This window comes from Arachis hypogaea, chromosome 11 (assembly GCF_003086295.3).
Source record: "Arachis hypogaea cultivar Tifrunner chromosome 11, arahy.Tifrunner.gnm2.J5K5, whole genome shotgun sequence".
Lineage (NCBI taxonomy): Eukaryota > Viridiplantae > Streptophyta > Magnoliopsida > Fabales > Fabaceae > Arachis > Arachis hypogaea.
In genome coordinates, this window is record NC_092046.1 from 1,015,728 (window position 1) to 1,029,048 (window position 13,321).

Consider the following 13,321-nt stretch of genomic DNA (forward strand, 5'->3'; position numbering starts at 1 on the left):
ATTAAAATTGGTTAAATTTAAATATGAGTCACATCAAATAGTTAATTGCATAGTTTAAAGCAGTTACAAAAATAATTTATAAGATAATAAAACATTAGCCTAAAACTAGATTCTAATCCTATCTACAAGCCTATATATATATATATATATATATATATATATATATATATATATATATATATATATATATATATATATATATATATCGAAATAATATCGTTATCGTTATATTATCATTCTAGCTAGTAGTGTAATTATTAAACTAATATGTATAAGCTTCCATTCATATCAACGAGATATTGGCCTTGCCATACATGTATATAGATGCCAATCAATATTTTGGATTAAGATATGGTGCAATTAATTATATAAAAAAAGTTACTTAGAATCATGTCATAATAATTTAAGTTGTTTATTAGTTAATAATTGATTGACAAGTGTACTTGTTAAATGTTAAGTTGGATTTGTTTTATATAGCAGCTTTTTTAATTACTACATTAATCTCTCTTTATGAGCCACCATATAAATAATATTTTTTAATATGATAAATTATTCTGTTAATTTTAAAAATATATATATATAATTAATTTTTACATTTAAAAGTTTTTAATTGGTTTTTATACTAATTTTAAATTAATAATTAGATCCATTTTAATAGTAAATATTACAAAACAAAAAAATTCATCCATCTCACGTCACTAATGAATGAATATACTTTAGCATATTCCATTAAGTAAAATAATTTTTGAATGGTATGTAACATTTCAGACCACCCGCGAGTACGATATTGTCTGCTTTGGCACACAAGGCCTCACGGTTTTGCCTTTGACGATAGAGATGATAGCCGAAACCCCCCACACTCACTCGTCAAAACGCGTCATGTTAGGGAGAGGTATCCACACCCTTATTAGGCATGCTTCGTTCTCCTCTCCAACTGATGTGGGACCTTACATGTTACAGCGATTATCATTATGTTAATTACAATAATTGAATACAAACTTTAGTAATAATAAAAAATATTATTAAAATTCTTTCAAAAAAATATTATTAAAATTAAATTAATATTTTTAAATATCTAAAAAATAAAAGATATTTTGAAAATGTAAAATATATGACTTTAATTTTGATAATATTAAAAAGTATTGTCAAAATTATAAAATTATATAATGAAATAACTACACGTAAAATCATGTTCTAAACATGTTGGTGCAGTAACTTTTAAGATTTTCATTTTTAGAGAAGACAGTTCTTCTCTGTGTGAATCATATTACCTATGATATGCTTGGAGACACACCAATCTTTTTTTTTTGTTTTTTTTATCAAAGATATGAGACTCGAACCCGGAACCTCTTAATTGAGTATGGAGAGACTATGTCAGTTGAGTTATTACTCATTGGCGGAGACTTGAAAAGATATGTGACTTGAACCCACGACCTCTTAATTGAGTATGGGTAATTCATTGGCATGAGACACACCAATCTTTAGTATATATATATATATATATAGCCAATAAAATTTCAAAATTAATTAAAAAAAATTAAATTAATATAGACAAATATCCAATGTAATAAATATATAAAAAAAATTGATCAGTTATAATGGAGATTAAAGAACCATGTCTAAGAAGAAATGGCGAAACATGACACACTTTGTGAGTGTATGATTATGTGTTTGTGTCTGAAAGAGCAGAAGATAGATTTTGAATAAAATTATCAGTTTTTATTTATTTATTTATTTATTTATTATATGCTATGTCTCAGTCCCATCAAATCATATAATTTTCACAAGTTGGCAATGGAGTAGTGGGATTTGAACTAAGGAATAGAACCTGGAATACTGCCACTATATTGTTTAATTAATATACACACCATCATTATTATTATTATTATTATTATTATTATTATTATTATTGATGAATGTATGTATTTATATGTATATTCTACATGCAAGAATTAATTCTATATATATGAAATCGTATCAAAGTTGGTTGGGGTAGGGAGCCTAATATGCTTTCCTTCTCATGCATAAATATTCTACCAAATTAAACTTGAAACTTTTGTCTAATATAACCCTATTATGTATGAACATACTTTAATTATGTAAGTATAAAAAAAATTTTCAAAATTTAAAAAAAAAATTCATATATTATATGCAGAAATTTAACTATAAATGAAGAAAGAGTCACTATAAAAAAAGAGAGCTATTTTAACACTTTTATTTTTAACAGCCATAATTAAATGTAAAAATTAATATATATATTTTTGACAAATATCACAAATATCAAATTCTCTATATTTTCTTGATGAATAATTTGACTGTAGAAAATTACTCCTCAATTTTGACACTCATTTGTTTTCAATTTACTCCACTATTCTTCTTTTTCTCTGGGCTCTGTCAATTTTAGCATCACACTGCTCTCAGTTTGAGATCATACTACTCATTCTTTATTTTCAAAATCTCAGTTTATTCTTCAGTTTTTAGATCTCATCTCATTCTTTGTTAAAAGTTTTTGTTGAGAATTTTTTATGGTCAATAAGTGTCAAAATAAATAGTATTTTTAACGGTTAATAAGTATCACAGAAAATATATTTTTAAATTTTTTTAATAAATTATTTTTGACAGCCAATATTTATCAAAATAAGATTTAAGCTTTTTTCACAATTACTTATATGTTAAAAATATTATTTTTGACAAAATTTTTATTAACATATTTTCATAGTTAAAATAATGTCAAAATTTATTTTTTAACAAATTTTATTTTATTTTTACACATATAACCCTAAAAAATAATCTATATTATTGTAGTGAATATTTGGTTTGAGTGTTATAAATAACAATTTTTTTTATATACATGATAAAAAATTATTATAAAAATATTGAATTTTACCAACAGTTAAGACATCGATAATCAAACCGTCAATAAATATACATTGGTAAAAGTTCTATTAATAAAATTTGACTAATTTTACCGACGCTCCAATTTCGTCGGTAAAATTAATTACTAATACCGACGCTTTATTGGATGCAATAATTTTAAAATAATGAATACATTTATACAAATGATGTTGCAACTTTGCAATTTCCACTAGTGTAATAATTAATTAATTATTGTCATAAAAAAGTGGGAATGGGATGTTGTAGATTTGTTGTTACAAAGATACAAATTTGTCTTGTCAAAACTTTCCAATAAGAAATCGTTAATCATTAACTGAAACACAAAAAATGTTAATTAAACTTATAAAATGAATACTTATGATACTTTTATTATGTACGTCTGCAATGGGGCTCTACTTTAAATTTGCAAAAAAGTTGTATGTTTATTAATTTATTTTTTTAAAAAAGAGTTGCTTGATTGATGAAGAAAGTGGCTCTTGTCAAAGTAATTGAAAGCTTTTTTTAGTTGGAGAAATATTTGGTGTATTTATTTCGTATATCAAACAAACACATACTCTTTTTCTAATATAAATAATGATTAAAAATAGAAAATAAATAAATACTATATGTTCTAAAAACATCTAAAATTACTTATTTTATGTATAATAATGCTTAAAAATTATATAAAGAAAAATAAATTAATCATAAATATTCTTAAAATACATGTTAAATATACCTTAAAAACATAAAAATATTTCTCTTGTAAATAATAATAATAATAATAATAATAATAATAATAATAATAATAAAATCAAATAAATACAAATAACACATCACTTTTTAGTTAATAGTTATCATCAGTTAGTGGAAATCAGGTTGGGCTAATTAGAATTCATATTTGTGAGGGTAGCAAAGAGTTAAGCCAATAAACTTTTTCATCACTTTGCTTAAATGAGCAAATTCTTGACTAAACTTATCAAATGTACAATCTATATAATAAAATACCATTGATTGATCTCTTTCATTAATACCCATCTTTTATTTAGCTCAAAATGTTTAATGTGAAATTATTATTATTAGTCTCAATTAATAACACTTTAATACAATCTTCTCCTACATGACAAAGAACACCCCTTTACCCTAACATGCATTTTGAATAGTACATTTTTTTTTGTCCCCACTTCCAAAATCCACCTTTAAATTCCACACCCATTTGCAAAATCTTCCTCCACAAGAACATGTTGGATTGTTGGCCGTGAAGTGATCATAATCCGGCAGCCGGGTTCGGTCACTTTCCGGCGGAAAAGACAAACCGCCACTAATTAACCACCACTATAATAGTAGTAGTAGTAGTAGGCTTTATATATGTAGTGGAGAAAAGCATAGGATCTAAGTATATTATAGAATGTGCTTCAAAAGCATAAGTTCTAGCATATCAATCAGATTCATATTCCTTGTCCAACATCTTCATCACAATATATAATGTCATCTTGGTGTTCCATTGATTACTCACCAAGAAGCAACAATAATACACATACCAATCCTTATTGTTGTTCCTTTGAGTTCATAGAAGAAGAACAACAACAAAGAAGAAGAGAAGAGAAGATGGTGAAATTCTCTAAGCAATTTGAAGGCCAACTCATACCTGAATGGAAAGAAGCCTTTGTTGATTATTGGCAACTCAAGAAGGAACTCAAAAGAATCAACCTTCTTAATAACACTACCAATACCAATAACAATTCACCACCTAAGAACATGTCCTTCTTTTCATCACTAAGAAACTTCTCTTTGTTTTCCCATCAACATAGAGAGCATGGACCAATTCAAGTAAATATCATGAGTTCTTTTTTTTTTTTTCTCACTCGACATACGACAAAACTTATCGTATTTTTTATCCATGCAGCCGACCCTATTTAGTGGGATATAATTTTTATGTATTTGTTTCTGACCTACATGCAGTCGATCCCACTTAGTGGGATATGACTGTTACTGTTGTTATTGTTGTTGTCGTCATGTGTATTTATTTTTTTAACTTGATCTATGATAGGGCATTACGGCACTATCTAATCCGTAAAGCCGACCCCACCAAGTGGGATAAGTTTTTGTTGTTATTTTTGTTTTTAATTAATATTTAATTATTTATTATTATTTTCTTAATAGGTTCATAAGAAACTTGCTTCATCAACTTGTAAAGGGGACATGTATGAGACAGAGTTGCTAGAACAATTTGCTGACACTGATGCTACCAAAGAGTTCTTTGCATGCCTTGATCAACAACTCAACAAGGTTAACAAGTTTTATAGGACAAAGGAGAAAGAGTTTCTTGAAAGAGGAGACTCATTGAAGAAGCAAATGGATATACTTGTTGAGCTCAAATTTGCATTCATGGAAAAGCAACAAGGTAGATGCAACTCTTCACAAGAATCCAAGGAGGACCAATCTATCTCTTGCACATTTTCTAGTGGTATGCTACAATCTTTGTTTTATTTAATATTTCTTATTTAAATAATTAGACAAAAATGCTAGTGAAAATTAGGATTAGTTGCATGATAATCTCTTATTTTATTTCTCTTATTATAATATTAACTTTTTAAAAGTTTAGATAATGCACAATCCATTTATCTCGTAGTGGAATTTAATATATTTTATTTAAAAGAATAGAAGTAACAAAAATCGAATTTTAGACTATTTAATCAAAAGCTTAACATGATAGATAAAAGACAACCAAATAATTTTTGTAATTAAAAAAAGTTATTATACTTTATACATGAATGTTACTTTTATATTATTCATGCATTATAACTAGAATTATAATCTATATTATATGTTCACTTCTGTGTTTTCACATTATTGTGGAAAATAAACTAGATGCATTAGTAAGAATAACTAAAGATTATAAACTATGTGTATCTAAAAAATACTCTGTTTTTTGGAAACAGAGGAAGACTCTGTTCGGAGCAGAGAACAACATGAAGAAATGCAAGACAATTGCAACAATGAGGACATGGAAAAAAATGAGGTTCCATTTCCAGATTCTCCTCAATCAAATGAAGCAGCTGAAAAACCGTCGCGGATGAAAGGAGGAGAAGATGAAAAACTGAGGACGCCTTCCGGCCGCCTCGGAAGCTTCCGAGGGAAGAATGTAAGGATTAACATTCCTCTAACAACGCCGGCTCGGACCTTCTCGGCGATCAGTTACCTTGTCAAGGAAGATTTGTTAAACCAATCTTCAAGAAAATGTAGCCAAGAAGGTGGTGCTAATAATAATAATAATAAGCTTCATCTTAACAAAACAAAGTTGCACCATGCTGAAAAGATGATCAAAAGAGGCTTCATTGAACTCCATAAGGGATTAGGTTATCTCAAAGTTTATAGGTAAAACATCAAATTTCTCAAATTATTTAGACTATAATGTAAATATTGTTACATTAAACTTCTTAAATTTGCAACAGTTTTTTATAAAAAAGAAAGATATATTTACGTACTGAACTGTATTGTATCTAATATTCGTGTAAATTTTCTTACCATTTTTTTTTACTATATTAATTTTCAGGAACTTGAACATGCTTGCATTTATGAAGATTTTGAAAAAATTTGACAAGGTAAAGTAGCTTAGAGGCTCCAAATATTAATTAAAATTTGTAGCTAAAAAAAAAATCTTAATTTTGTTATATTTTTTCCTCTAAATTTCAGGTTACTGAGAAGCAAATTCTTCCAATATATCTCAAAGTTGTTGAAAGCTCATATTTCAACAGTTCAGACAAGGTAATAACTAAAAACACCAGCCACAAATTCAAAAATGAAAACAAAAAAATCCAACTTTGATGAAAATATATGAAAAAAGTGTTAAAAGAAAAAAAGTGTTAAAAGAGACAATCTAAAGTGGCCAATAATCCTCATAATTCATGTCTGCACCCACAACATGGACTCACAGTCATAATAAAATAAATTAATAACAGTGAAAATTATAAATATAATAAATATTTTTTATTAAGGGTAAAAATAGGAGAAAATATGTAAATATACATATACTTATGAATAAATTCCATATTTTAGTGGAAGAACATGTCCCAAATAGCTTATACTTGGATCTGTTTTAGGAAAGATTCTACATTAATTAAAAATTGATTAACATAATATGAAAAATAATGTTATATTATTTTGATTTCACTTTTACAATGAGACAGGTTGTGAAATTCATGGATGAAGTTGAGGAACTATTTGTTAAAAACTTTGCCAAAGATGATAGGAGAAAAGCCATGAAATACCTTAGACCAAGTCAGAGAAAAGAATCTCATGCTGTAACTTTCTTCATTGGTAAGCAACTTTTCAGGCCAACAATTATTTCCTTCTTTTTTTTTTTTTTTCACTTTACCTATTTTATTTTCAATCATTTCCGTAAAAAGGGCCTTTAAGATTTTTTTATTAAAAAAAATAAATTTTTAATTTGATTTGTGATCATATCTATCTAAAGAGAACACAACATGGACACTTTTAAGCCACTAAGGTATCATAAGAATAAAAAAACAACTGGGTAATCAAGTTGGGTTGGTCTAGTACTTAGTTCATTAGTCTGCTTAAATAAGTGTCGGATGATTCGAATCTCGCCTTATGCATGCAGCAACCTATTGGTCAGTAGCAAACCCTTAAATGGAGTTCCAATTCGCGACGGATTAGTCCTTGACCTGTCGAGTTGGGAGATACTACGAGAAAAGAAAAGAGAAAAAAAAAGTAATTGGGTTCAATTTTTTTTAGGTGAAAGCAAAGTACATTGTCCCATTAGTACTCTTTATTATGTATCATGTTCCAACAAAATCATATAATGAACCTTAAAGGGCAATCACAAACCAATAAGAGATGCATCACTAGGGTTTTATTGGCTTGTTTCTACATATTTGTTTCACCCTTTAATTTGTTGCTGTTATAATGTTTACTTAAACCTTTACATGTTGTGTTTCCTTATATGTCTACACAAGATGATTCATATAGGAAAGTCAATCCCAACCCTAAATAGTAATAATAAAACCATTTCTTTTTAAAGGAAGATTTTTAAAAAAATTGTTAAAATTGAAGTCCAAATGGATTTCTATGTAAAAATTTATAAAATTTTTTTAAAAAAATCGATAAAAAATAGTCAAAAAAAAATTATAAAGATATCAGAATACCTCATTATCTGACGTCTTAACTTAAAAATCTTATTTTGGACATAAAAACATCTCGTGGCCCCATTTAACCAGACGACTTGTAGAGAAAAAGTAAAAAAATATTTAGAATTTTTATAATTCAACTACAAAATAAATTGAATATTTCAAATGAACTCAGGACTATTCACTGGATGCTTTGTGGCACTATTTGCTGGATATGTGATTATGGCTCATGTTTCTGGACTTTACAAAGTTGGACAACAAAACTCAGTTTATATGGAAACTGTTTACCCTGTCCTTAGGTAAGTTAATTACTTTTTTACCCTCACATTCTATTATATTAGGGTAAATTATTATAATTTTACTTAATTTCCAATTAAATTCTTATAATTTTACAGTATAAATTATAGGGACTAGATCGCAAAATTTTGAAATTAGAGGGTGTTTTTGAAAAAAAAAATTTGTTGGTTGAATTATTGTTATTATTGAAAAAAAAAACTGTTTACTCTGTTCTTACTTCTTAGGTAAGTTAATTACTTTTTTATCCTCGCATTATATTTAATTAGGGTAAATTATCTATATTTTTACTTAATTTTCAATTAAATTCTTATACTTAACCGTATAGGGACTTGATCGCAAAAATTTGAAACTAGAGGGTGTTTATTGAAAAAAAAAATTATTGGTTGAATTATTGTTATTTTTTGCAGCATGTTCAGCCTCATGTTTCTGCATTTCTTCCTTTATGGATGCAACATTTTTGCATGGAGAAAGACTCGTATAAACTATGGCTTCATCTTCGAGCTCGCGCCGACGAAGGAGCTCAAATACAGAGATGTCTTCTTGATCTGTTCAATGGCCATGGCTTCTGTGGTTGGTGTCATGTTCCTTCATTTGACTCTCCTCACTAAAGGCTATTCTTATTCTCAAGTTCAAGCCATTCCTGGCCTTCTTTTTCTGGTATAATTTTTATTTTTTATTTTTGAATACTATCCTAAATTGTTATTTAACAATTTTTTATTAGATAAATTACCCTCTTATTTTTTATAATATTAGACAAATTAGTCCTTAATTTTTCTAAAATATAATATGACTCGGAATTGAATTGTATAAAATTTTTAAAACAAGGGATAACTAATTTTTTTATTTATTTTTTAGGAACTAATTTCTTTTAATATTATAAAAAGTTTAATTATTCTGTTGGTTTTTATATTTTTATCAAATTTTTTCAATTAGGTCCATATATCTTTGTAATTAGATCTTTCCTAATGTAAAAACATATTAGAGTTAACTAAATATTTTTTCACAAATTGAAGATATCCATAATTAAGAACTTAATTAGATCTTTGATCACATATTTTTTGGGTGAAATATTCTATTAATGTTAATATTCTTGACATGAAAAAATATAAAGACCTAATTGCAAATTTGGTGAAACTATAGGGACCAACAAAATAATTAAATCATCATAAAAAAATTAGAGACTAATTTGTCAATTTTTTTGTTAGAGATTAATTTATTTTATAAAAAATATTAGAGACTAATTTAGGGTATTATTCTTTATTTTATTTTTTTTCTCATTTTTCTTGTGTTTAAAACTTATATATTAGGCATAAGCTAAAGTTTTAATTTGATGTGCAGGCCTTCTTACTAATACTTGTGTGCCCCTTCAACATTATATACCGGTCAAGCCGTTACCGTTTCCTTTGTGTCATAAGGAACATAATTTTGTCACCTCTTTACAAGGTACTGAACAGAAATATTTAAAACTCTAGGGATTTAATTAAAATTTTATATACTAATTAAGAACCTTAATCTTACTGGATTCTTTCTTCTTCTTAGGTTGTCATGTTGGACTTTTTTATGGCTGATCAACTTTGCAGTCAGGTATAGTTTTTTCTTAATGCCCAAAAAGAAGAATGTGAGATTTTAAGTATTATTTATAAAGAAAAACTCAAAACAGCCCTGATAATTATCTCGAAAGATAACGAGGTTCTTGACAAAAAAAACCCAGCTCGACCCCTGATAATTACCTCGAAATGACAACAAGGTCTTTATGCCAAAAAAAAGTCGATGTTGTTTTTTTTGGCACAGGGACTAATCAGGGACTAATCAGATTGGGTGTTTTTTTTTTTTTAGGCCTCGTTGTCCTTTCGAGGTAATTATCAAGGCTCAGATGGGGTATTCACTCTTATTTATATGATGATTAAATTTGATATATAGGTGCCGATGCTGAGGAATCTTGAGTATGTAGCATGTTACTATATAACTGGGAGCTACAAAACACAAGACTATGGTTATTGCATGAGAACAACTCACTACAGAGATCTTGCTTATGCAGTTTCATTTCTACCCTATTATTGGAGAGCAATGCAAGTAAGTAATGCGAAAGGTGGAAACTCAGGTGCAGTCAACTTCATGTGAAATTGATAATTGAGAGTCGTTAGATGAAAATTTAGTCAAATCATTTAACGGCTTTCAACTATCAACTTCACGTGAAGTTGACTGCACCTGAGTTTTCAACAAACCGAAAATATATTTGATGCAAATCGAAAATTTTTGAATATTTTAAAAACAAAAAATATACTTTATCGTTACGAAAATTAAAAACTTATTTAAGTTTTTTTCTGAACTGTGATGACTTGGAATGTAAGTAACTGATTTGATTTTAACCGGTTTTCAGTGTGCGAGGCGATGGTTCGACGAAGGCGACACGGGACACCTTCTAAACCTAGGAAAGTATGTTTCAGCAATGTTGGCAGCAGGCACCAAGGTTGCATATGAGAAAGATGGGAGTGTTGGATGGCTATGTCTTGTTGTGATCATGTCAAGTGCAGCAACTATGTACCAATTGTATTGGGACTTTGTTAAGGATTGGGGTTTGCTTCAAGTGAATTCTAAGAACCCTTGGCTAAGGAATGAATTAATGCTTTCAAGGAAATCCATTTACTACATATCCATGGTAATAATTACACATCACATCCTTCTCTAATTTTCTATTTAAATTCAAGAAAAAAACAATAAATAAGTCTTTAATTTTTTATTTCAAAGATAAATAAATTTTCGACTAATTAAAAATATAAAAACGTTCCTCATTTTTTAAAAAATGAGACATCTAAATCTTTTTAGAGAACATATTTGTCCTTAAATATTTTGAATAGAAAAATTTAAATGTCTCACATCTTAAAAAATAAAAAATATTTTTATCTTTTCAGTTAGTTAAAAATTTATGTGTCTTCAAATTAAAAAATTAGAAACTCATTTGTTTTTTTTTTAAATTCAATAACCTAAAAGCTAATACGTATTCGGTCGATACAAAAATTTTTCTATTTGAAACATAGAAAATTCATATATTTTCTATAAACTCGCAAATGAAAAATATCCGTCTCTATTTTTATTTCGTTGTGTCTCTATATTTTTATTTCAGAAACAGAATTCGACATAACCTTAAAAATTTTATCATATAAGATTTTATGTCAATTTAATTTCTAATCACTCAAATTTTAATTAATTTTCACCATTTTGTTAAAATGTCATGTTAACTATTATATCTGTAGGTCTAAATTAATCTATAAATATAATTTTAAAAACAAATAATTAATACTAAAATTTTAAGAACTAAATTAAGGTGTGTTTGGAACAAAAAATTTATTAGTATATATAATGTGGATATGGTAGCTATGCAATATGAAGTCCAAAAAATATGTCTTAGGAAAATGCTACAAAGTGGGGAATAAAATATATTCTCCAACTAAATTCTGATAAGGCTATCATTATTATACAACTTGAAAGATAGATTCCTAATCTAATTCGAAGAGGCTAATTAAGTTCACATCAGAGAATATAATTTGCTAATGTTTAACAAAAGAAATCATAATATGAAATGACATGTTCTTACCATGGAAAATTGTTTGTGCAGGGATTAAATTTTACTCTGAGGCTTGCATGGTTGCAAACAGTTATTCATTCAAGCTTTGAACATGTTGATTACAGAGTAACAAGCATATTTTTAGCAGCACTTGAAGTTATTAGAAGAGGAATGTGGAATTTCTACAGGTAAATTGGTTAATATTTGTTTCAATTTCTATTAAAAAAAAGTGAAATTAAATTTTGGATTTAATAAGTCTTTTATCCGTATAAAATAATCATTTTTTTAATTCCTATGGAATTTTTCTTTTTATTTTTGTCCAGTAAAATTTTAAAATTCTTTATTTTAATTTTTACTATTAATTTTCTTAGCATTTAACGTGACATGTCATAATTTAACGGAACAAACTAATGATATAAATTATTAGAAAAAGAAAAATTTTATAGGGATCCAAAAAAAATATATATGTATTTTAGAGGGACAAAAATGTATTTAAGCTTAAATATTTTATATAATTAATTTTTTTAAATACCTGATTATTTTTGAAAACTTATGCAAGTATATGAAGTCTGCTTTTTTTTTTCTAAGAAAAAGAAAAAGAACTTGTTAACTAAGGCCTTATTTGGGTGAGTTTTTAAAAAAAATCTTTTTTCGAGTTATCTTTTTTTAAAAGATCTTGTGAAAAAGTAAAAGTAATTTTATGTTTGGGTATCTCATGCAAAAAGATCTTTTTATCTATCAATTATGTTTGAATATAACAACATAAAAGTATTTTTTTATTTATTTATTACATGAAAAACATCTTTTTTTAAGGAAAAAAAGATCTTTTAAAAAAATTATTTAAATTACAGTTTCTAAAAAAAGATGTTTTTCTAATTTTTCTAGTACTTTTACTTTTACTATTCGAAATTTGTCAAACACGCTAAAAAATAAAAAAAATATTTTTTTATTGAAAAAAAATCTTTTTTTATCAAAATAATGGTGTCCAAACAAACGCTAAGGCATATATTATGTGATAGATACCTTTGAACTGATTTAATATTTTTTTTTTATTGATTTTCAGATTGGAGAATGAGCATCTAAATAATGCTGGCAAGTTTAGAGCAGTGAAAATAATACCACTTCCTTTTCATGAAGTGGATGAGGAAGACTAGTACTACTAATAATGCATGCCAATTGGCATATTTTGGATTGATGTATTATTATTGTAGGGTTATGCTAGCATAAGAGAAATAATTAATAATAATTTTCAGTGGTGCATATTAGTTATCCTCATTCAAGTTGATGTATGATTTGATCAACTTGATCAGAATTTTTTTTTTTTTTAATGTGGATTGTAGGGACATCATCATCATCATCATCATCAATTGTATACACAATTTTTCATTAACAAGAAATAGAAATTAAATGAAAAGAAAAAGGTGCAATTGCAATGCTA

At 26.9% G+C, this 13,321-nt stretch overlaps 1 protein-coding gene across 1 annotated transcript; it reads left to right on the forward strand.

Moving 5' to 3' along the window:
- Positions 1-3,852: 3,852 nt before the first annotated feature.
- Positions 3,853-13,321, forward strand: LOC112719720 (phosphate transporter PHO1 homolog 1). The gene is made up of 14 exons (XM_025770389.3): positions 3,853-4,701; positions 5,035-5,338; positions 5,814-6,249; positions 6,428-6,476; positions 6,568-6,639; positions 7,062-7,191; positions 8,197-8,320; positions 8,726-8,975; positions 9,657-9,761; positions 9,858-9,902; positions 10,239-10,391; positions 10,699-10,977; positions 11,935-12,071; positions 12,947-13,321. The coding sequence occupies exons 1-14, from the start codon at positions 4,357-4,359 to the stop codon at positions 13,035-13,037; spliced, it is 2,520 nt and encodes an 839-aa protein (XP_025626174.1). The 5' UTR covers positions 3,853-4,356; the 3' UTR covers positions 13,038-13,321.